This window comes from Leptosomus discolor, chromosome 11, assembly GCF_034619465.1.
Source record: "Leptosomus discolor isolate bLepDis1 chromosome 11, bLepDis1.hap2, whole genome shotgun sequence".
Classification (NCBI taxonomy): Eukaryota; Metazoa; Chordata; class Aves; order Leptosomiformes; family Leptosomidae; genus Leptosomus; species Leptosomus discolor.
Window position 1 is genome coordinate 18374269 of NC_141401.1, and position 23055 is coordinate 18397323.

Below are 23055 nucleotides of genomic sequence, written 5' to 3' on the forward strand. Positions count from 1 at the left end.
AACAGCAGTCTGTGAGATCCTCTAATTCCTTTTATATGTACCACAGGACTGCTCAGGGACAACACATTTTTCCACTTTAATCACACATTTAAAAAATAACTTGCATAACTGAGGCAAAGCTCATGACAACTGCAATATGTGAAACGTAGGGTCCAGCAGCAGCTCAGTGAATCCCATCATGACGACACGGTTCACAGGCTGACAGCAAATGACTTCCAACTCCCTGCAAAGAAGCACAACTCACAAGCAGACAAACTAGAAAGCTGCTTGTCCACAAAACCCCAGGAGAAGAGCTCTTACCTTGAGCGATGTCATCCTGCCTTTGCAGGCAGGGCCGCTCAGCCTTCGTCACCTGGGGAGGCTGCTCTGGCTCCTGCTGCTTGCAGTATTTGCCCTCATTGAACACCTGTGGCAAGTTGGCGGTGTGTACCTGTCGGAGCTGCTCATAGTCATTCAAAGCTGCTGTCAAGTCCCAATTTTTGCCTGCCAAATAGCAAAAGGACATTCTGGTCACATCTGTATGTGATCAGATTGATAACCTGGAAACCATCTTCCTGTGCACTTAAAATATAGACTTAAATAGAGAAATTACTCTTACTTAAAGCATCAGCAAGGAAAGAGAGGTTCTTTGCATAAAGCATTTTACAACCACTCCTCTCTCAACAAAAACGTACCGTTTATAAACACCTTGAAAGTATATAGCAAATGGACAAAGATAGAAATCTTTTTTTTTTTTTAAACTTATATTTTAGTTTACTTTAAATCATAATTGGAAAAGACCTCAGGAAAGCTCTTGTCCAGCCTCCTGCTCAAAGCAGCATCAGCTATAAGATTGGACTAGATTGCTGAGGGCTTTAGTCAGCTTGGTCTTTAAAACACCAAGGATGGAGGCTGCACCCCCTCTCTGGGCAAACTGTTCCCACATTTGACTGTCTGCATGGGGCCTACATCCACTCTGAACCTCTCTCGTTTCAACTTATACCCAGTTTCCTTTGTCCTCCTGCCACGCAGCACTGTCAAGAGCCCACCTTGGACTCCTTGTAACCTTCTTACTGGCACTGGAAGGTTGCTGTTAGATCCCCTCAAAGCCTCCCCATTTCCAGCCTGAACAAGCCCCACTCCCTCAGCGTCTCCTCATGGCACTTGGGCTCCAGCTCCCGACACCCTTTGTAGCCTTCCCCTGAACACAATCCAATTTACAGCTGTCTTCCTTGGACCAGGGGGGTGGAGTATAGATATTAGACACGGTAGTACAGATGTCTAATGACTGATGAGTAGAGGGCTATAAATCACTTCCCTCAACCTCTGGGCTATGGTCCTGTTGATACAACTCGGCATATTGCTGGCTTTCCTAGCTGTCAGGGCATGTGGCTGGCTCACGTGCAGCTTGCCAGCAACCAAGACCTCCAGGTCGTTTTTTGCCAAGCTGCCCCTCAGCCTGTATCACTGCAGGGGGCTCCTCCGTTACAGGTGCAGAACTCCAGTGTTCGTCCTCGTTCAATTTTACCAGGTTCCTGTTGGTCAGTTCCCTCGCTCTGTCTAGGTTCCCCCAAACAGCAGCTCTGCTCTTGAAGACATCAACCAGTCCCCCAGCTGGTGTCATCTGCAAACCTGATGTTGCCTCACTGATAAAGACTTGAAATGGATATAGACCCCTGAGGTACAGCACTAGTTACCAGCTGCCAGCTAGAAAGCTATCCATTAACCATACCCTCTGAGCTTGACCATCAAAACAGTTATTTGCCCATCTAGTTGTCCACCCATCCAGACTGTAATGTCCTAACTTCAATATAGCAATGCTGTGGGAAACAGCGTCAAAAACCTGCTAACCTTGAGCTAAAAGGTATCCACTGCTCTCCTCTCACCCTCAAATCCAGCCACTTTATCATACAAGGCAGTCAACTCCAGGACTTCCCTTGCTCGGATTCCAGACAAATGGCTCCAGAAACTGGCAATTCAAGATGAATCCCACAGAATTTAAAATAAAATAATGAGGCAGTAATAATTCACATCTGTACAGTTGTATGAACAATTAATAATTAGCAGCAATGATAGAAAGACATGACTGTCAGTGTTATAGCACAAGAGGGAGAAACTTTATCTTTCTATTCACAGAACAGCTAGAATGCAAATGCAAAATACTTCAGGTTCCTTTATCTTATACATCAGAGAGAACTTGCTCTCTCAGAGATTTTAAAAGCCTTTAAGAAAGCAGATAATATTGGACAGCATTTTGTAACAAAACATGCAGTGAGAGGATTTAGTGTGGTTCCACGTCTCTGCGAGCTGCTCATGAAACTCGCCTACACAGAATCTTCTAAAAGATTTGCTTGCAAGCTCCCACTTCATCATATCGCTATGACCCGTGATCACAGAATGCAGGCTAATATCCAGAGATAAAGTAGTCAGTCTAGCGCAGGTGATGAAATGGCGCTTGTCAGTCTCAAAAAATAATAATGAAAAAAATGTTGAGATGTTTTATGTTATTTTCAAAACAATCCTGATAAGTTAAAATACACAGATATCCTGGCATTCTCCAAGCACTTGTTTTTAATTAGAAAATTACACGTATCTAATAGTAGGAAAAAAAGACCCTGCTAATTATATGATATTTTCACAGCATTCCATGAACTCTTTCTCTGGGAATTCAAAAGTAACCTGATTCTGACTAAAGCATGATTTATTACATCACAAAAGGTTGTCACTTTATGTACTTTGAGAAGCCACATTACCTGAGTGGCAGTTAAATATAACTTATTTGCTTACGCAGAGCGGAATAAGCTAAAAATAGTACAAAGCAGTTTTATACAGATAAAAAAGTCTTACTGTTACAATCACATCTGTGAAGAACAAAATCCCAGTACAAACAGCTGTTACCTACAGGGTTGAGCTAAACTATCTCAGGTTTTGAAGTACTAAATAAAATCGTGAAAGGAGAATTAATATCAGTGAGCAAGAACGTTATATACATCCTGAGTAGCCCATAATATAAACCACCATGTCAGTGATACAGAATCGTTATATATGTTACGCCGTAATCTTCTTAGAAAGCCTGTAGGACAAAATGTAAACGCAGGGAAAATTGTCAGAGATCCTAGAATGAGCACTTGAGCTATTGCCAGCATTTTTATTTTGTTTTCTAAAAATCCCATGTAGATTCAATGGCTACAATCTAGTCAGGGCTCTGCTCTACCTATATATTTCATCTGAATCAAGTTGCCCAACCCAAATATCAATGAATCATGAGTGTGTTCCCAAGACTGATGTGGTCACATATCAAAGTCTGGAGTAGGGATGCTTTTCTTTGGTCCTGTTTTTAGGAGGCACTTACAATATGCTTTTTAAATCATCTTCTCAATCATAATAAATACAATACATAGAATTCTAGGACATGTAGGTTTAAACAAAACAGTATTATCAGAGTACTGCCAATTGTCCAAGTCCAGCACTATGTGACTCCCAGCAGCAACCCGGGTTTTATTCACTACAGATCCTTGAGTAACAGATCTATATCAATGGAACACAGAGAGCATTCCTCTAGTGTCAGGGCATTCCTTACAGGTCACTCCTTACAGGTCACCTGCTCAAAATATTTTCATGTTTAAGTTCTGAAATCCAACATAAATCACATGCATGTGCTGTAAGTGTGACAGGGCTTTGATGTATGTAACAGGAAAGCAGAGTATCAGTAGACTGACAGAAATCCCACTGTCCTTAGTTTTAGGCCAAATGCAATCATCTTCTATAAAAGCTTTATCACAAAAATTAGAGTCAGCCTTCAGAAACCAGGCTCACAGGGTGTTGCATTTAAAACTAAATTGCGCAGTGACTTTTGAGTTACGCTCCATGGTTCAATGTAGCTCTCCTGAACTTCTAACACAGACTTAAAACATACATGAAACAAAATTTCTGTATTTAAATGTATCTTACATAGAAATATTTTCTTTTCAAATCTCTCCATCTCCCTGGAGTTGTCCCCATCTCCTGAACAAAAGCACCAATTCAGCACCTTAAACTTCAGAGAACCAAGATAGGAAATGATTATTGGACTCATTTTCCCAAATTTGCTGGAGCCTCCAAGCATTGGAATACAAGAAAAAAAATTCAACTGAATTGGAGAATATATTAAGTACCTTTTCATCTCCATGAAACAGTGGTTTTGAACATGAGCCACCCTGACTAGCATAAGTGTTTTCAGCTACTTTCAGTACTGGAAACACGTAAGCTTGCCCCCTTTGCCAAGGCTTCCTCTCATTTTCGTTTAAATTTTCACAAGTAAATACAAGTGACAAACCTTTTATTTTTCCCATTACCCATAAAAAGAAGACAGGATAATTCATCAGTTTTGGAGGATTAAAGAAGAAAATTCCTAAGTCAAAGTAGAGGAAACTGGAGGCAGCAAAGATAACTAGGGGAAAGGAAAAGAGGAAAGAAAACAGAGGCATTTATGAAAGACACTATGTGAAGAAATACAAGTAAGTACAAAAATTTAATGCAGTGTAAAATAAACAAATAATAAACCAAAAAACAACTAACCAACAAAGCCCACAGATCTACAAAAGCACAATGTGATTAGGACAACAGAAATGGACTGCAGAAGCAATGGACAAACTGGGAACAAATCAGAAAGGTTATTAAATTCAGAGATGTCCAGAGCAGATGATCTGAACAGGATTTCCAGCAGAGTGACATAGCAGTGGAGAAAGTTTCAGCTGGAAGTTAGTGAAGAAACTAGTGGGGCTTATGATTGTGGAGATGAATAGAGCCAACTCTGCCTAGCTCTCCTCCTTTAAACTCCGCATACCAAAAGTGTTTGAATTTCTAAAGCTGCATCTTATTACATTCCAAACCAAGTTTTGAAAGAAGAAAAAAGCCCTGAGGTATGCTGGGTAAGAAACAACAAAAATAATTTCATTTAGCATTGGAATCAAACAAAACCTCCCCAGTACCTCACAGGGTAGGTCCCTCCTTCCAGTCTTGCCACTTGTCTAACAAGTTTCAGCAGCCTTCTGGTTTGGAGCAGACTGCCCAGTCCCTCTGGGTCCCTAGGAAAAGACTTATTCTTTCTAAGTTCTGTTTCTGTATCTGTTCCCTGTTCTTTGAAATCCCCTAGACTCTGCTCCTCACACAAGTCCCTGCTCTGTCACATCTTTTTTATTTTCTTTGCCATCTCCTGCACAGGCTCTCAACAGAAAGGAACCATCTTTCCTATCCCACAGAGGTTACACCTCACAGAGGCACTGACATGACTCCATCACAAGGCTGGAGAAGCAACAGGTAATTAATATATTTTGCACAATTTCATCAACTAACTTAGGTCTAGTAAGACTTTTTGTTGTAATCTCAAGGACAAAAAAATGCAAGACTACTTTTCAGGTTGTCCACTGGTTTATTTTTTTTTACTGTTACTTATCTGATGCACCCTACTGTTCACTGCTAACTTGTTTATATGATATATTATTGCCTTTACTAAGGTATTTCACAGGCATAACAATGTTATTTCAGTACACACAATCACATCAGATGACAACTCACTGGTAGCACCACATCAGTTAGTAGCAACCGAATTGATCCAAAGCAGCACCGACACAGAGGGTTTGCATGAAAGGCTCTGAGTTTTTAACGGTCAGAGTACATCAGTCAGCAAAAAGCAGCAGCACAAAACTGGTTAGAAAACACAGGTAGTGAATCATGATCAGGATGCTGAATCAAATTAATTCACTAACTCAACAGAAAGGATGCTCTTACCGAACAATTATTTCCAGAACAGCTGCATGTGCTATGTGAGTCAGCAGGTGTAAAATGTAACAGGACTGAAACAAACCAAGTGTTTCTAGCATGGAGGAAAACCAACAAAATAACAAAAGACAGCCCAGCTGAGTAAGGAATGAAAGACACACTCTGACTGAGGGCTGGTACTGATGTTTTAGTGTCAGAAACAACAGACATCTACATGAAAGGGAAATTCAAAAATAAACTCAATTATACTGTGAAGTTTCTGTCCTAACTAATAGCTGCTTGAATAACAACAGGAGGCATTGTCAGCCTGAAGAAAAAACAGATGTAGATAAAACAATATATATCAATTTTTGCCTTACCACCTCCACTTGGATTAGTAAAGGGTTAAAAAACAAAAGATGCTAAAACCCAGCAAAAGTAGGACTCACCTCAGAAGCATTCCAGATGATTCAGTTTTTCCTGATCATCAGAGAGGACCGCTTCCCCCCACCCCCACCCCTGACCTATTTAGACAACTTGAAGAGTCCGAGTAGCATTCAGAAGTGGGTTTCCTAGTGATCTGATGCTCTGAGACCAAGCAGAGACACATAAAATTTTCCCAGGCCTTAGTCCTGGATCCAAAAAGCTTAGCTTTCCTTAGGGTGCCTCAACCGGAACAACATAAAAGCAACAACAGTAGAAGAAAAGGGCAGGGGATGAGAGCTGAGTGTCCAGTGCCAGGGCTTTCTGTGCTAGGTTCACTGGACTCCAAATCCCAGGCTAAAAAGAAGTTGAAAGGGAGGCAGCGACCAAGAGCATTCTCCATGCAGGAGTATTACTACTGCAGGATCCACAGAGCACGCACTCTCGCCTTGGCACACTGCTCTTGGGGCATCACACCTTTAGTGAACACTGGGGAAAGCTGTTTGCTATTAAATCTGCCTTTTGAGAGAGAAAAAGGTTGAGCTGACCTCATTAGGACTGACCGCATTGTGGTCAAAGATGACACCTCATTCCTGCACTTTTCCCAGCCCTTCCACCTCACCTTCTTGTCCTCAACCTGTGGACACCATCCTCTTACACAATCACAGAATGTCAGGGGTTGGAAGGGACCTCGAAAGATCATCTTGTCCAACCCCCCTGCCAGAGCAGGACCACCCAGAGCAGGGCACACAGGAACGCATCCAGGTGGGTTTTGAATGTGTCCAGAGAAGGAGACTCCACCACCTCTCTGGGCAGCCTGTTCCAGGGCTCAGCCACCCTCACAGGGAAAAAGTTTTGCCTTATGTTAATGTGGAACCTCCTGTGCTCCAGCTTGCACCCGCTGCCCCTTGTCCTGTCACTGGCCATCACCGAGAAGAGCCCCGCTCCATCCTCCTGACACTCGCCCTTTACCTATTTATAAACATCAATGAGGTCACCCCTCAGTCTCCTCCAAGCTCAAGAGACCCAGCTCCCTCAGCCTTCCATCATAAGGGAGATGTTCCACCCCCTTCATCACCTTTGTGGCTCTGCTCTGGACTCTTTCAAGCAGTTCCCTGTCCTCCTTGAACTGAGGGGCCCAGAACTGGACACACTATTCCAGATGGGGTCTCGCCAGGGCAGAGTAGAGAGGGAGGAGAACCTCTCTTGACCTACTGACCACAGCCCTTCCAATACACCCCAGGATGCCATTGGCCTCCTTGGCCACGAGGGCACATTGCCGGCTCGTGGTCATCTGCTGTCCACCAGGACCCCCAGGTCCCGTTCCCCTACGCTGCTCTCTAACAGCGCAGTCCCCAACCTGTACTGGTCCATGGGGTTGTTCTTTCCCAGATGCAAGACTCTACACTTGCCCTTGTTGTGTTTCATTAAATTTCTCCCTGCCCAGCTCTCCAGCCTGTCCAGGTCTCTCTGGATGGCAGCGCAGCCTGCTGGGGTGTCAGCCACTCCTCCCAGTTTTGTGCCATCAGCAAACTTGCTGATGGTGCGCTCTGTTCCCTCGTCCTCATGAAACATTTCATAAAAGAAACCAAAACCAAAGAACTAATTTTTTTTATATTTAGCCTTGACTACTACTGTTTTCCTCTTGATGCACATTAGCAAGAAAACCAGCCCCGGGAAAAGAGTGGGAATTAGATGGACAAATTACTGAGCCAACAGGTTAGTCAGAAATTTAGACGAAACCACTGATTTTCCTCAGACTCTGCAGCAAGGAAATTGAGTGTATGCCAATGAAGAGGTCAAACCAAACCAGAGAAAACTTCACAGGACAAGAAATATTCCTGTAGCTGTTTTTTTGCATATCTGGTTCTGCCCCAAGCTACACGTAGGCTGCATCATCCACCACACTGGATATGTGCACTATGTACATACACATGGTATAGCACTGTAACAAATGTAAAACATTTCCGTAACTACTTTTTCCTGAGTGGAATCAGAAATGCTGTACTATCAGACAGCCAAGGGTTTGTTTGCCCAGGTATTATTTTAAAATATCACCACTTTGTTGAGTTTTAAATAAAATAATAAATTGCAGAGTTTAAAAAAGCCCCAACAAAACAATACAACCACATAGTGCTCTCTATTGGAAGCTCTTGGAAGCGTTTCAGAGTGACCTCCTGATAGAGTCCTGATTTCTTTCTTTTAATAGATATATTTCCAACTCACTCCACATTTTAATAAGCTGAACAACTTGAAAGCTGAAATCCAAAAGCAGAAGAGAACTAGAAACTTTAGACTTTTGCTTTAAACCATTTGCTTCAAGACTATCACATACTGTAATTTTCTAGATGAGAAACACACTCTGCCTTCATAAAGATAGTACAGTTAGCACCACTCAGGTTTGACAATAGCTCCGTAGTACTTAGCTGCATTCACCCTTGTTCTTCTGGAGAATAAGGGTCCATCTTTTTTTTAATTGTCTTTCTCTAGTCAAGTCTTCAACTTGATAGGGCTGTGAGGAGAAAGTGACTTTTTAATGCTCTGCAGCACACGAGTAATCCTTGCTTGCTCAATGTTAAGCACATGCTTTGTCAGATCACAACTCATACTCTCTAACAAACAAGCAGCCTACTTGAGTTGAATCAATACCAGATTTTATGTTTTTCAAACAGGTAATATTCAGGCAGCAAGACCTGAGCAACAGGTCCCTATGACGAGAGGCTGAGAGTTGGGGGTGTTCACTCCGGAGAAGAGAAGGCTCCGGGGAGACCTTACAGTGGCCTTCCAGTGCTGAAAGGGGGCTGCAGGAAAGGTGGGGAGGGACTCGTGATCAGGGAGGGGTAACGGTTTCAAACTGAAAGGGGGGAGATTTGGATGAGATATTAGGAATAAATTCTTGACTGTGAGGGCGGTGAGGCACAGGCACAGGCTGCCCAGAGAGGTTGTGGCTGCCCCCTCCCTGGCAGTGCTCAAGGCCAGGCTGGATGGGGCTTCGAGCAGCCTGGTCTAGTGGAAGGTGTCCCTGCCCACGGCAGGGGGTTGGACCAGATGATCTTTGAAGTCCCTTCCAACCCAAATCATTCTATTTTAGTCTTTAGTTTTTTTTTGCTTTTTATTGTTTTGGCTAAAACAACTTAGCTTAGCAAGGTTGTTAACAGTTAATAAATTACTGTCTTCCACTTCTTAAATCAGACATAATAAAACTAGAGGACATTTATCATTAATTAGTAGGAATAGCAAGCGTGCAACTATAAAGCACTCCCCCTGCCAAGCTTTCAAATATCCACCTACTCCAATATGTTAAAAAGAACATTTGAAAGGTCACCAGCAATTCTTCATTTCATGATAAACAAAATGCTAGAAAGGACGCAATTTCAGATGAGGAATTAGGAAAGATCCAAATAGTAAGAACCACAATGAAGGGCAATTGGTAGCAACAACATATACACAGGACATCAGCAAAGGAAATTTTAAAAGGGGCAGGAAATGCTGCCTAAAGAACAGGACCAAAAACATATAAGAAAAAGGATGCAGAAGGGGAAGGTTAGACAAAATTGAAGTACAACACAGCCTGCATTTACAGTTCATGAGCTGCTGGTGCATATATCTAAGAAGCAGAAGCAATAAAAACATCCAGTAAAAATCAATGTGAAACTTTCACCAAAAAAAAAAAAAAAAAAAAAAAAAAAGGAAAAAAAGCCAAAATGCTATACAGCTCAGAGAAAGCAATTCGGACAAGACTACAGAATGATGTATTTCAGAACATAAAAAGGAAGTCTATAGAAGCACAAAAAGATGACTGAACTGAATGAGAAACTAAGCCGAAAGGAAAAGAGAGTGTAATTTTTCAATGTGACAAATACGAGAAAGTAAAAAAAAAAGGTATTTTGGCAAAATGGCAGTAAAACTAAAATAGATGCACCTTTTGGAATTTTTAACTGTTCTAATCAGCTACAATACCTGCCCATAGACTTTACATTTAATGCCATTCTTCTTGTTAACGAAACTCACACTTGAATGCAACACCATTTAGAAAACACATTTTTAGAAAAGAGACTACTGCAGAACCAGTACCAGCAATATAACTTTCAAGGTTTTTGGCAACATTTCTTAAATATTTTACCATCGTTGTCTGTATTTTTCACTAGCGAATTGGAAAAAACATTACAATCCCACTACTACAAAAACTAATACAAAGCATCCACAGGAAAAAACCAATCCTTCCTACTGAAAAAATAAAAAAAAATTAAATCCAACAAAGCACCCTTGCCCATAGAACGTGACAAGTCTTGCTGGCAGACATAGTTTTTTCCAATACCTTCCCAATCATTGTAACTCCTTCAAATCTACTGCAGAGAACATGCCTCTGTGACTCAAATACTCCATGCCAGCGTATAGAAAGGTGTTCTTAACATCGCAGCTGTCCCACAGATACAAAGCATCAGCTGTTAGATGGGAGGTACATCATATCCCCTTTTAGCTCGTTTAATAGAGCCAGCATTTTACATGAGACTATACTGTGCATCAGTAACAAATCTATTAAAACAGGCACAGGAATTTTCAGCAGGAATGCTTGATTCATGTAGTCCTTTCCCTTATGAGGGTGAAAACTACCCGTAAGGGTGTACAATCTAAGATGTTTACAAATGACCAGACACAAATCCAGTATTGGGCAGGCCATATAAGAGACTTCTAAAAACAAAATCCAGGGCTCATTCCATCTACATTCTTCTGTGCCACCTTCCAGATTAGATTTTGAGCAGTTATGCACGTCAAAAAGTAAAATAGCATGAATCTCTATATCATGACATCTTCCTTCTAAGAACACAGGAAAGAGCTCTTAGCTCAAAGTGCTGGCTGCAAGGCTAAGAAAAATGAGAAACACTCAGTGTTTTACAGTTAGGTCTGAACAAGACAATGTTTCACAATGTTTCACAGCATAAATCTAGTACAAGTATTATCTTGATTCACAAGTCATCAATTTGACCCAATGGAATACAGCCATTATGGGACAACATAAACAGAGAGGGCAATAAAGCTGACTTTCAGGTAAAAAAGAATAACGAACCCGAGGAATGCACCAAATATCAAGACATGACTATGAAATGGATCTGTAAGTTCAATTTGAAGCCAACACAGAAAGGAACATTCCAGGCTAATGCATTCATGATGATCTCTTGGTAATCTGCTGGGATTCATGCTTCTGTGTAGTTTTACACTTAGATGAAACAATTTGAAATAATTAGGACACCAAGAATTTTACATTAAGGGGTCCTCATGAACAAGAATGTACCTAAGAGGGACCAACTTATGGACAACCGCAGCAAAAGAACAATTTTTGTTCCTGGTGTTACGTGGGTAGTCAATTGTACAGGAGAATTCAAGAACACCTGAAGGTTGTGAATGGATTTCTCTCTTCCAAAATAGAGGAAAGTCTTTGAAATTCTTCCTTTTTCTATCAACCTCAACTCTTCCTGTCTAGGTTTAAAATTAATTTCTGTGCTCCTGATACCCTCTATATTTGGGAAATGAAAATGTTCACATTTGCCACAACAGAAGTTAAAAGTTGAGCATGGTTAATATACTTTGCCATTGATACGAATTCTCCCTACATACTTGTGTATCTGGGAAGATGATATTTGGTGAGATGCTGTTGGGTGAGAGGATTCATAACTGCCAATAATTATATGAAATCTTGAATTTTATTTAGGACCGGAAGGGAATATTATTACCTTTATACAACTAGGGACATTGTCCAATCATTCTAATACCGTGTCTGAACCTTCACAGGAATTTTTATTTAAATGTCTCAGCTGACCCTAACTTCTATACTTCTGTCTTTTAACACAGCATATGTCTACAGTTCTATGTGCTGGTGAAGTTACAATTAACTGTTCAGAACTAGAAAGTTCTGATGTTTCACCCGCACAATTTCATAGGACTTTTTTTTCTTTAGGCCACTGTCTAAACATTTAAAATTGTGATTACAGGCACAAGGCAGAGTTATCAACTAACTAGTAATTCCAGCTTCCACTGCAATAGCTCTTTTTCTTCTTCAGTTACTGCTGGCATCGATAATTCCAGATCTTTTACTAGATACAAGCTATTTATTAAACCTAGGAGTTTCAGGTGACTATGCTAGAAAGACATTTGGAGAAATAATGAGCAGCTTCTGTCTTTCAAAATTGTTGATCGATTGTTAGCTCTCACCAACATAAAATTATCCTCATTTTGTGCCACTAGGCCAGCGCACAATGATTTTTTTTTTTTTAATATATATATATGTATATCTAAATTTAAATCCCCCAGACTTGACAATCTGTTCAGATACCAAGTCTACCATCAGCTTCTTTCCCATGTAAGGACGTCTGTTCTTACAAACCAACTTCTAAGAAAGCAATTCACAAGTTCAGTCACTTCTTGCTATTTGGCATGAAGTAGTGTCCCGGTTTGGGTGGGACAGAACCACAGCCCAGCCATGCTGGGCAGGCCATTAGCAGTTCTGAGTCAGCCAGGGCAGCTGACCTGAGTGAGCTACAGGGGTGGCCCATCCCATAATGGTCATTGTAAAAGGGGAAGGTTTGCTGAGGAGGGAGAGCTCCTGTGGGGCTCCTGGTCTGGCTTCTCCCTGCACTGCTGTCGATTGTGATGGCTGGATGTGCATTTGGCTGAGTATAACTTGTACACCTTTGTTGGTATTAGTGCTATTTCATTAAATCTGTTTTCACGTCAATCCGCAGGTCTCTTCTCTTCCTGATTCCCCTTCGTGGCTGGTGAGGGGTTGTCAGGCAATAAGAGTGACTGTAAGACTATGGAAGACTAGGATAAAATTAGACCACAGGTTTTAAATCAAGATTTAAATTTGGTCCACATTCCTAAAGGAAAATAATGCAGCAGGACGTTTTGTTAACATTTGCCTCATTTTCTGCTAGAATGCAAAGTCACTCAAAGCTGAACAGGCAGCTGGAAATGACAATTTTGATCTCTCTGTAATGAGACAGCGGTAGCAGCTCAGCTTCCTCTTCCCTTTGCCAAGCTTTCCACAAGAGAACTAAAAAAAGGAACTGTTTGAGGGAGAGGAGAATAAGAGACTATTTCTGGGGAGTTAGCTTTGTACACTCAATCACATGACAGTACTGTAAATTTCTCTCTCCCTCTCCATTAATTACATGTTTTCCTTTGAATTCTGCTTATATACACTATTCTTTGAGGAGACTGCCTACTGCATCTCTCACTTTCCATGAGGTCAGCCTCCTTTACCACGTACACTTCAGGAGTGGAATGCCAGTCTCCTGACTTCTGAACTAATGGTGAACTATGTATACCTTGATTAAGAGCTATATAAACTGCAAACAGACAGCAAGAACTTTTATATAATGACGAAATACTACATCGTTTATACAAACAAATTAAACCATTTATACAAGTAAAAGGGCAGTTTTTCAGTTAAATATATTAGTTTTGATGAAGTTTGGATTATTTTTTATGGTTTTATTAGGGGTTTTTTATTATTTTAATCATTATTGCCAGTGAATTTCACAAATCCTCCAGTTCCTGATGGTTGTCTATACTGTTGGCATTTCACACCATGCCTTTCCCATTTATTCAAGTGGTTATTGCCTGCACACCTGCTGATTCCTGAAAACTAAGCTGCTTTCTACCTGATTTATGAGTCACCTCCAAGTTCATCCACACTTACAGCCCTGGCCCTGTAAACCAAATACAGCATAACTGGTTTTAAAAATTATTTTCTTTAATGGTTTTCTTTCTGCCTTAGGCCACATTTTAAGTAGGTTATACTTAACACCTCAAGCATTACTGCTGTTCTCGCATGGGAGATTGAAGGTGCCAGCCTAGACTAACCAGAAGGAAAAGGGACTTGTCCTCCTCATTCCTGGGTATTGTGGGAAGTCAGAGATCAAGCACATCTGAAGAAAAATCAGTTCTCTATCTTGCAGACCTGTCTGTTTATGCTGAATTTTCCCAAGGCTTAGTGAGGCAAAGAAGTCTTTCCACAGACTTCAAGATGCCTTTTGGTCTGGCTGCCCTTAAGAAGCATGCATATACAAAGATGACATTTGGAGAGTCTTGCAGCTGATTTCATGTTTTCCTGTGACACTAATCTAACACACATCCAAATTTAATCCTGTACAAAGCAGCAATACACATCCATACCAGCATGGGCTGCTTTTCAAACTATTTTGCTGAGATTGTTGTTTCCTTCACCCGGGTCACATTTATTGTCAAACTGTTCTGTCAATATTAACCATTTGAGCATGGGCTTTTATTTTAGTCTGGCTTTAAGTAAAACTAGGATTATGTGTGTGCGCGCGCGTGTGCGTTTGCTTATTTTTTCCCCTGTTATCCTCAAAATTAAGTGAGGGTTGAAATGCAAACCTCTGGGTAATTAATGGAAATCTGGTAGCATCTAGATGGCCCTAACTTCACCCATTTTCATTCCATCAAAGTAGAAGGAAGGCAAAAAGCAATACTAAGTCTTCCATTCAGCTCTCCCCACCTTCTGCTTCTGTTCACCTAGTTCTCGTGTCTAAAACATCTCCAGTTTTTCTGTTACAGGTGAGGGGAAAAGGGGTTGGGGGTTGGTAAATAATTTATGATGATACTCACATTACAGTTCTTTCAGATCTCTTGCACGGCAATTGATAGGCTAGTTTTAAAGTGAAAAATTTAATTATCTAAAAAAAAATTTGAAATAGGCTCATTTTAGACTCACTTCCTTTCAATGGTTTAAATTTGGAAATTTATGATCTGTTCACCCTTATGAAAACTGAGGCACTGACATCTGCAATAAGAGAATAATGACAAATGCTTCCTAGAACAATCAGACCTAATCTCAGGAAAAGCATTTACTAAACGCATAGCATAAAACTGAAGTTACAAAAACCATGTAAGTGGCATATGCAGCACTCAAGAGGTCAGGTCACAAACAGCAAATGAGTAACAGTTTCAGGTTCTCCAGCAGAATCGTAAAGGTTCATGATGTCCTTATTTCCACAAGCAGACTGATAAACAACTGTCCCAGACAGCGATTTCTCAAGAATTTGCAACCACGGCCAAAACAACAGGTACCTACCTCCCTTGGACTTGACTACGTGAATGCAATTCATTTGTGGAATGAAAACCTATGGCTTTTTTTTGAGCTTTTTTTGATGTTTGGAGACATACAATACACCAATTCAGAGAAATAGAAACTGATTTAATATGAGGAAAAACAGCAGTAAAGACCAGTGAAAGCTGAGAGATACAGATGCTGACTTTTTCAGTAAAGCAGCAGTTTAAAAATATATTGTAAACAGATGAAAGACTCAGGAAGTAATCACCCAAAAATGAAAGTGAAGCTGAAAAACAGTGTTTCTAAGAAACAAATGGTTTAGGCACATCTGTACAATCCACTAACATATAATTGGCTGAGCTGCTTATACAGAGTTTAAATTTATTAATATTATCTTACAATTAATTTAAAATAGTTGTAACCATCTTAATAAATATAGAAGTCCAATATTAGAGTTTTATACCAGATAGCCATGAAAATATTTAAAGTTGCTTTTGTTTTCATAGCTGTAACAGCACAAGGCAAGAGCATGCTCCTGGCCTTTATTGGAAGTAAAAAGATTTCAGATCACTGATTTCGATTCTTTTTAACTGGAATCAACAAGGAAAACTGAAAGTGTGATAAAATTTTTCATATACTTTTATTCTTACTTTTTTTTTATTCCATTCTTACATCCACATTAAATTGCCCCATAAATTATTCATGTGCTGCACTAAACACATCAAGAGAAAATGTTGGCTATTAAAATCAATATTGAACACAATTATTTCAATTATTTTCAAAGAATGCAACTACTAGCACTTGAGTAGAATTATTTTCCCCTGATATATATCAGCATATGAGGAACATATCTACGAATGAGATTAAAGGCTGAGTATATATTTTCAGCAATCAAAACACTGAAAAATAAAAATGTAGGAAAAAAAATGAGTATCAAAAGCAGAGAGACCTGAAACAGTGGTATTGGTGACCTGTACGATCAAATAGCATCAGAAGCAGAACACCCAGATAGTGAAGACTAGGTGGAACAGATGACCTCATTCTAACATGGAGTTTTGCTACAACCTCAAATGTACAAGTAGACTCTAATAGAATATTCTGCTTTTCTGGAGTTCTTGTTTTTCAAAATAAGGGTAATTAATGAAAACACAGAATGCTTTCATTTAATGTAAAAACTTTTTTACAATAATATGGAATGAGCTGTGTCCTTTTTTTGAAGTATCTGATTATCTTTCAACCACCTAGTTCCCTACAGCTAGTAAGTTCCTCATGAAAGACAGGATAACACCAACAACAACCATATGTTTAAAAATAGGGGGTAATATATCTTCAAGAATACACAGGGGAAGAGAATTGGCAATAATTTTGTTCTGGTGCACAAGATTCAATGTGAGATTTGAATGCAATTTTAAGAAGTGTTTTTAAAGTCAGGAAAAGATACAGAGGTTCACACCGTGCTCTTAGGATACTGCTAGTTCAAAACAAAGCCTTTGTCTCAAGAAATTATGTGAAAGGTTGTTAGAGTAAGATTTACAGTGATGGGAATGTTCTTGTTTTCAGGCAGACTGATTGAATAAATCTGCTGTGACTTTTTTTTTTTTTTTTGGAGGAGACATAAACTTCTACAGTGTTCCTTCCTCCTGAATGAAAAGTGCACAGAGACAAGCTCTCAGGTCTGCAGATCTGTAGCAGATGTTTTTGATACAAAGTGATCTGCTTCAAGAATATCTGATTCCTGAATCATCACACTGTGTAATGTCAGATCCAGTTTCCATATCCCCTGAGTCAAATGCTACTCGGAGAGCCAAGCAACTGTCACAGTCACTCTCCACTCTATAATTTGCTGACATATGTGGTGCTCATATATTCTCCCCAACCTGCGATTTTATTTATTATCTGATACAGTCAGCAAATAGCTTTTGGTGTCCTTTTATTTGCATAGGGGACATAGTCATCATTCTTTGGTTGACTCATGACTATTAACACAAAACCATCAGGATTTATGATGTCTTGGAGATGCCATGAATTTGAGGACACTTATCTGCAGATGTGCAGGTGCTCAAAAGCTAATTGCTGCTGGGTGCTTCTTTAAAGTCTCTGCAAGATGAGAGATGAAGATGTAAACAGCTATCAATCAAGTGTCCTCCCTGGAGACCTAAACAAGGATGAACACTGCAAAGTCTTGTAATCATAACCAATCTGAAAAAACTGTGCTTCCCATTTTAATAATTCAGACAGAATAGTAGCTAAGAATTTTGGCACAGATGGTAGAAAGCTGTTCTTTCAACTGAGAAGAATGATGGAAGTAGTCTGGGTGGTACAGGACAGCGTTCAGACAAAGCAAACAAGTAGTGCTGAGTAGAGGAAGAAAAAGCCCTTTGGTATAAAAAGTACAGAAAGGTACCAAGACGAAAAAGCAACCAAAACCAAGCATGAAGTGTTCTATGCGCAGGACACTGCCAGTAACTAACTGAGCAGACAAAGAGTGCGGCAGCTTCTGGTGGAAGACAGATTCTGATGTGGAGACAAATCATCTGGAGAGTTCAGCCCAGAAATAGCTCACTCAGCTATTGCTCAGGCATGCAGGCACACTGTGGGCACAAGAGAAAATTTACACTAGTACAGAAAAGGGTAGATGAGAGTCTCCTGGACTGAGAGAGATAAGATGCTGTTTGGGTTAGCTGCACATAACCCCATAAAAAGATTTTTCTCATGATCTCAGCTACTTGGTTTCTCATCCTAGAGGTGGGCATGCAGTTCTTGGGATGTTCAAAAGCAAGAAAAAAAAAAGCTGGGGGCAGAAAGGGAGAAGTGAGTTCATACTTTAAAGCTATGAAGTCATTCTAAGCTCTCATTAGACAGTTACTAAGCACATCAGAGAATGGAATAAACTTTGTTTACTCATATGATTGCGTATCTTTAATAGATGCATACGAGTAATAAGGTAAATGATTTTGTGCTATGAAAACCTCTGCTTGAAAACAATGCATAATCTATCCTTCACAACATGGCAGTTACATGACTATACATCTAACATTCTATTCGATGCTTAATTAACACAAATGGTGTACGTTTACAAAGTACACCCAGTCATAAATATTGTCACTGTTATATTGAACAGTTGGGAAAGGCCTTAGTTTTGAAATATTTATACATAGTTTAATGAAAAAAAAATTCACTGAATCAATCATAACACATAGCACTCTGATATATCAGATTGTAATCTCAAGTTTTAAAAGTTTTCTTTTACAGCAGAAATGTCCTGTTTATAAGTCTACCTAATTATCAAAATAAACTATAATAGACAGAAGATTCTTTACAATACTCAAGAAAACTCAAACAGTAAGACAGATGACTTACGAAACTGTAGGTCTACGTGCTATTAAATGCTATGCCCCTTCTTCCTCCACATATCTTTCCTTGTACTTTCTCCAAGTCTGTACATGTAAGCTCCCATAGCTGTATCATATAAATAGTACATAACAAGCTACCTACAACTGGCCGTACAGAGTCAATAAGTAGCATTTGAAATTGTGCACTGGACAAACACAAATTAAACCACTTCTAATGCAATTTTATCCACCAATGAATGGCTGACCAGACAGATACAAGGCTTTTCTAAACACAGACATAACATCACGAAAATAAAATTAATTCCTTAGGCAGAACTCAGAAAAACAAACTCATTTTTAATTTCAATGCAGCTTTAGAAGCCTGCATTCACACGCATTTTCAGATGTGCATGACAAAGTTCTCATACAATCGAAATAATGCCTTTAAGTTTAAGTCTGTGAAACCTGAACTCAGCAGTTAAGCAACTGAATTCTAGAATTGCTAACTAGAATTCTGCATAGAATTCTAGAGTTGGCAACTTTGAAACATCAAACTGAGCATAGAGCTGACCACAAGCTCCCTCTGCAATACTAAAGCAAACTCAGCCAAAGATACAGACAGCAGCATATACAACGTGTAATGGGTCTAAAAAAGATGTGTACACTGCACAGAAGCACAATCCAAACATTCAGTCCGAGTAAGTTACAAAAACAGAATCTGTGAGCAGATGAGAAAGAGAGAAGGGCTATGAGATCCTAGGAGAACTGACCAAAACTTGTGATCACATGGAAATGAGGGTCTATACAAGCAAGCTTTTTTGGCTCAAAGTTCTCCATGACAGTCATTTTGGGGCTACAAACTACAACCAAGTTTTGAAATTTCTCAAAAATATTTCCGCACACCTGTTTTCAAATACTGAATTGAAATTATTATGCAGACATCATCATTCCAAGACCAGGAGCCATACCCTTCCTATAGCCTTGCACACCATGGCGTGGGGGTTGCTCTTCTGAATATTGTTTATCTTTAAGATGTTAGTTCATGGGTTTCAGTGCTGCTCACAGAGCCCAAAGCATCTACACGCTGTGACAACTATGAAAGGCAGTCATAATGGTGTAAGGGTGGCAGTCCCTGCTGCGTCTTTTTTAAACAAATGAGAAAGCACTGGATCAGTTGCTGTCCCCCAGCACAAGATATATCCAGTGTTAGACGCTGAGACACCAAATGCAGCCACAACTACATGTGCTGAAATGTTCCTGTGAGTACATCTTGTCCAGAACCAGCAACAATCCCTTTCACTTTGATAAATTCCTGTGTAGGAGGAAATAATTTGAGCTAGATGCATATGCCTATTAGCCTGTTCAGAATAATTAAATTGCTTACGGCTTATTTCTTTGTTAACATGTTTGGTGTGAATATATTAATCTACAGGCATAAGAAGTATAACACAGAAAAATACTATCCTATATTTATTTGGAAGCATCATGCTTTATAGCGAGGAAAACCAGGTAGCTCACTATTCTGAACCACCTCTGATATGTAGGGAACACTCTCAAATTTTGACAATGCTCTATCAGCACAATAACTGACAATCTGTCCAGATATTGCTGAGAAAAACCTTTTCATATTCTTTTTCAAAAAGATCAACAGATCAAGACAGACTCTAGGCTAGAATGACATGTTGATGAAATCAGACAAAACAGAGATCTCTTAAATGATGCTGATGATTATATTCATAGCTAGGTATTCTAAGGTTTTATTACATGTAACACAGGTGGTTTGGGAAACACTGCAAAATTGTGTGCACCTCTGTGATAATAATATATCCTTCCTCATTACTGAAAAATCCAGTGTAAAAAAAGAACTTATAGCACAATTTAAGACTTTCAGCATACACATGATAAAGTGAAACTGCTCTTACAAAAAGGAGATCTATACCCTCATGTATACTTTTAAATCTGCTGTGGCTGTTCTTAAAGCATATTAAAAAAACCCACAAACTTTAAGGGAAAAAGTCTAGTGCGTAAGTGTCAAGGCCACAGAACCACCTTGCAATTTACACCAATATCACCGACTCGTTTCTACCTTCCCACCGTCACAGTTGTTAGCCCACATCAGAAGAAATGAACAAAAACAACTATTACAAATGCCTTCAAATATCAAAGGTGTCTTCCACTTTTAAGCTCATAAACTTAAAACAACAACAATAAAACAAATAAAAAGACTCAGTTATTTTTCTATACAGCTTCTTAGATGTTTTTCAACCTAGCCATTTGACTGCCACGCCATGAAGTTCAGGCATGTGTATTAATCACTGGGGCCCCAAAATATTTCTGGTTTCTCTCTTTACAGAACGTCCATTTCTGTCTAAACTTACCCGTTTTGCACAGTAAGCTCAAACATTTGCAACTGCTTTCAGGTAGCCAAAAATGACAAAATTCAGTTAAAGCCTCTCCCCTCTCTCCCTGGCACATACACTATTAAGGCATGACTGTTAATAACCTAAAATACCACAATTGAGCACTAAGAACTTTTCACAGCTTTTGCTGAAAACACCTACCTTAGGACAACCTGTGGTCACCTTACTACAAGAGTTGATTTACTAGTCAAAATACTAAGAAACATCTGTTTCCATAGACCAGAGTTCTCTTTTTATGACTGGGTCTTGCTTTAAGCAAGCAGTAAACATAAGAAATACTTGTGTCCTGAAAGCTTACCTTCCAGTAAGTCTCTTGCCAGACCTGGTTCTGCCCCTGTGGACCGAACAAAGTCTGACAGGACTGCATCCATATCAAGAGTCATGTGATCATTCAGTGGTGCTGCCAGACATGCAGCAGCAGTAGGACTTGTGGGTTGGCTAGAAGGCATCCATCTGCCAAAGAGAAAAAAGAAACAGGAATACAGAATATACTAGAAAGTGACATAAACCACATTTTTCCTCTCTTCCCCAAACAAGACTATTAAAAATGCTAAAACATTCAAGTTACAGCATATTAAAATAAACACCATTTGTCATCCCTCTCTGCCTTAGCCTAGAAACTGTTGATCACTCACACTAGCAGGTTTTCTCTTTCTTAACATTTCATATTTTTATTGATTTTTCTTGTCTGCAGCTTGTAAATAATTCTGCAACTTGAAGACTCCAATCCCACTAAACACAGGCACCGCTCATTCAAAGCACAATCATCATATTGTCACTGCTCATACACTGAAGTTTAGCAAGTAGTTAAATGTTTGGCTAGCCTAGAGCTCTTTTGCCTTATTAATACTAACATGTACATAACAGAGCTTAGTATTTGTTCTTTTATTTGCCTTATCAACACCACTTCTGTAATTTACAGTTTCTCCACTGTACTGGGTCTGATGGAGTTAATTTTTTGCATTCATTTTCTAGAGTTGTGGCTAAACCAGTGTTGATAACACATCAATACTTTAGTCATTGCTAAGCAGTGCTTATACAGCCCCAAGGCTTTCTCTGTTTCCCACTCTGCCCCCTCAGTGAGTAGGCTGGAGGTGGACAAGAGGCTGGGAGAGGACACAGCCAGGACAGATGACTCCCTCTGACCAAAGGAATATTCCAGACCATATAACATGCTCAGCAGTAAAACTGGAGTAGAGTCTTTCCAAAGTAGCCATTGCTCAGAGACTGGCCAGCACCAGCCTGTTTGTGAGAGGTGGCAAGTGATTGTCTTTGCATCATTTGCCTTCCCACCCCCCCTCCTTTCCTTCACTTTAATGGAACCTCACAAAAGCTTTTTTTTCTTGCTTTTGCTGTTCTGATTCTCTCTTCTGTCCCACTGGGGGGTGAGGTGAGTGAGCGAGCAGCTGGTAGGTGCTTAGTTCCTGGCTGGGGTCCACAAACTCCAGGGCTTTGTACATCAAACTCTAGGATTTGGTAATGGCCACTTTCAGCTTTTGCTGATTTTTGTGTTGGTTATCACTTTGCTTTTCTTTGCCTGCGAGAGCTATGATAAAAACACTAGCCTTGAGTCTAATCTGGTGTTTGGACCGTGTATTGCTGTCATCCCAATACTCTGGGAACCATCTCATGGAGTCAATTAACAATTACACCTTTCTCCTCTTCTCCTCCAGGAGCAACTTTGTAGGAAAATTAAAAATGGCACCTCCTCCTCCAGGGTAGATGTTTCCTGTCCTGTTGCAATGGCCCTTCGGTTTATCAAACATCTCTGCATAAACAGAACGCTTGCATCACACCAAGATTACAGCTGTCAGCCAGGCAAGCAAATTATCATCTCCTTGCTCTGCCACTGGGATACTGAGGCCCACAGTCAGAACTCAGAGGGTAAAGAAGCCCAGCAGCTTGGATCCCTAGCTAAGGACCAGGAAATCAGCAAAAGGACTAGAAAAGGGCCAACAATCCACAGTCTCTGGAGGCAGTTCCTGTGGAGTGTAAAGGCAAGGTATCCCCTCAAGGAAGACATGTAAGCTACCAAGGCAAGTAGACCACCATCGAGGAGGGTGTCCAGTATCTGAGGAAATGAGTGGTG

At 40.0% G+C, this 23055-nt stretch overlaps 1 protein-coding gene across 2 annotated transcripts in view; it reads right to left on the bottom strand.

Annotated features, from left to right (window-relative positions):
• OTUD7A (OTU deubiquitinase 7A) overlaps positions 1 to 21415 on the bottom strand; it is a 54143-nt gene extending 32728 nt beyond the window's left edge. For both annotated transcript variants that reach the window (XM_086471655.1, XM_086471654.1), the window contains exons 1-2: positions 21265 to 21415; positions 301 to 483 (exon numbers count right to left, since the gene is read on the bottom strand). In XM_086471655.1, coding sequence (XP_086327781.1) covers positions 301 to 483; positions 21265 to 21415 — 334 coding nt within the window. The remainder of the gene's footprint in view (positions 1 to 300; positions 484 to 21264) is intronic.
• Between the last annotated feature and the right edge of the window lie 1640 nt (positions 21416 to 23055).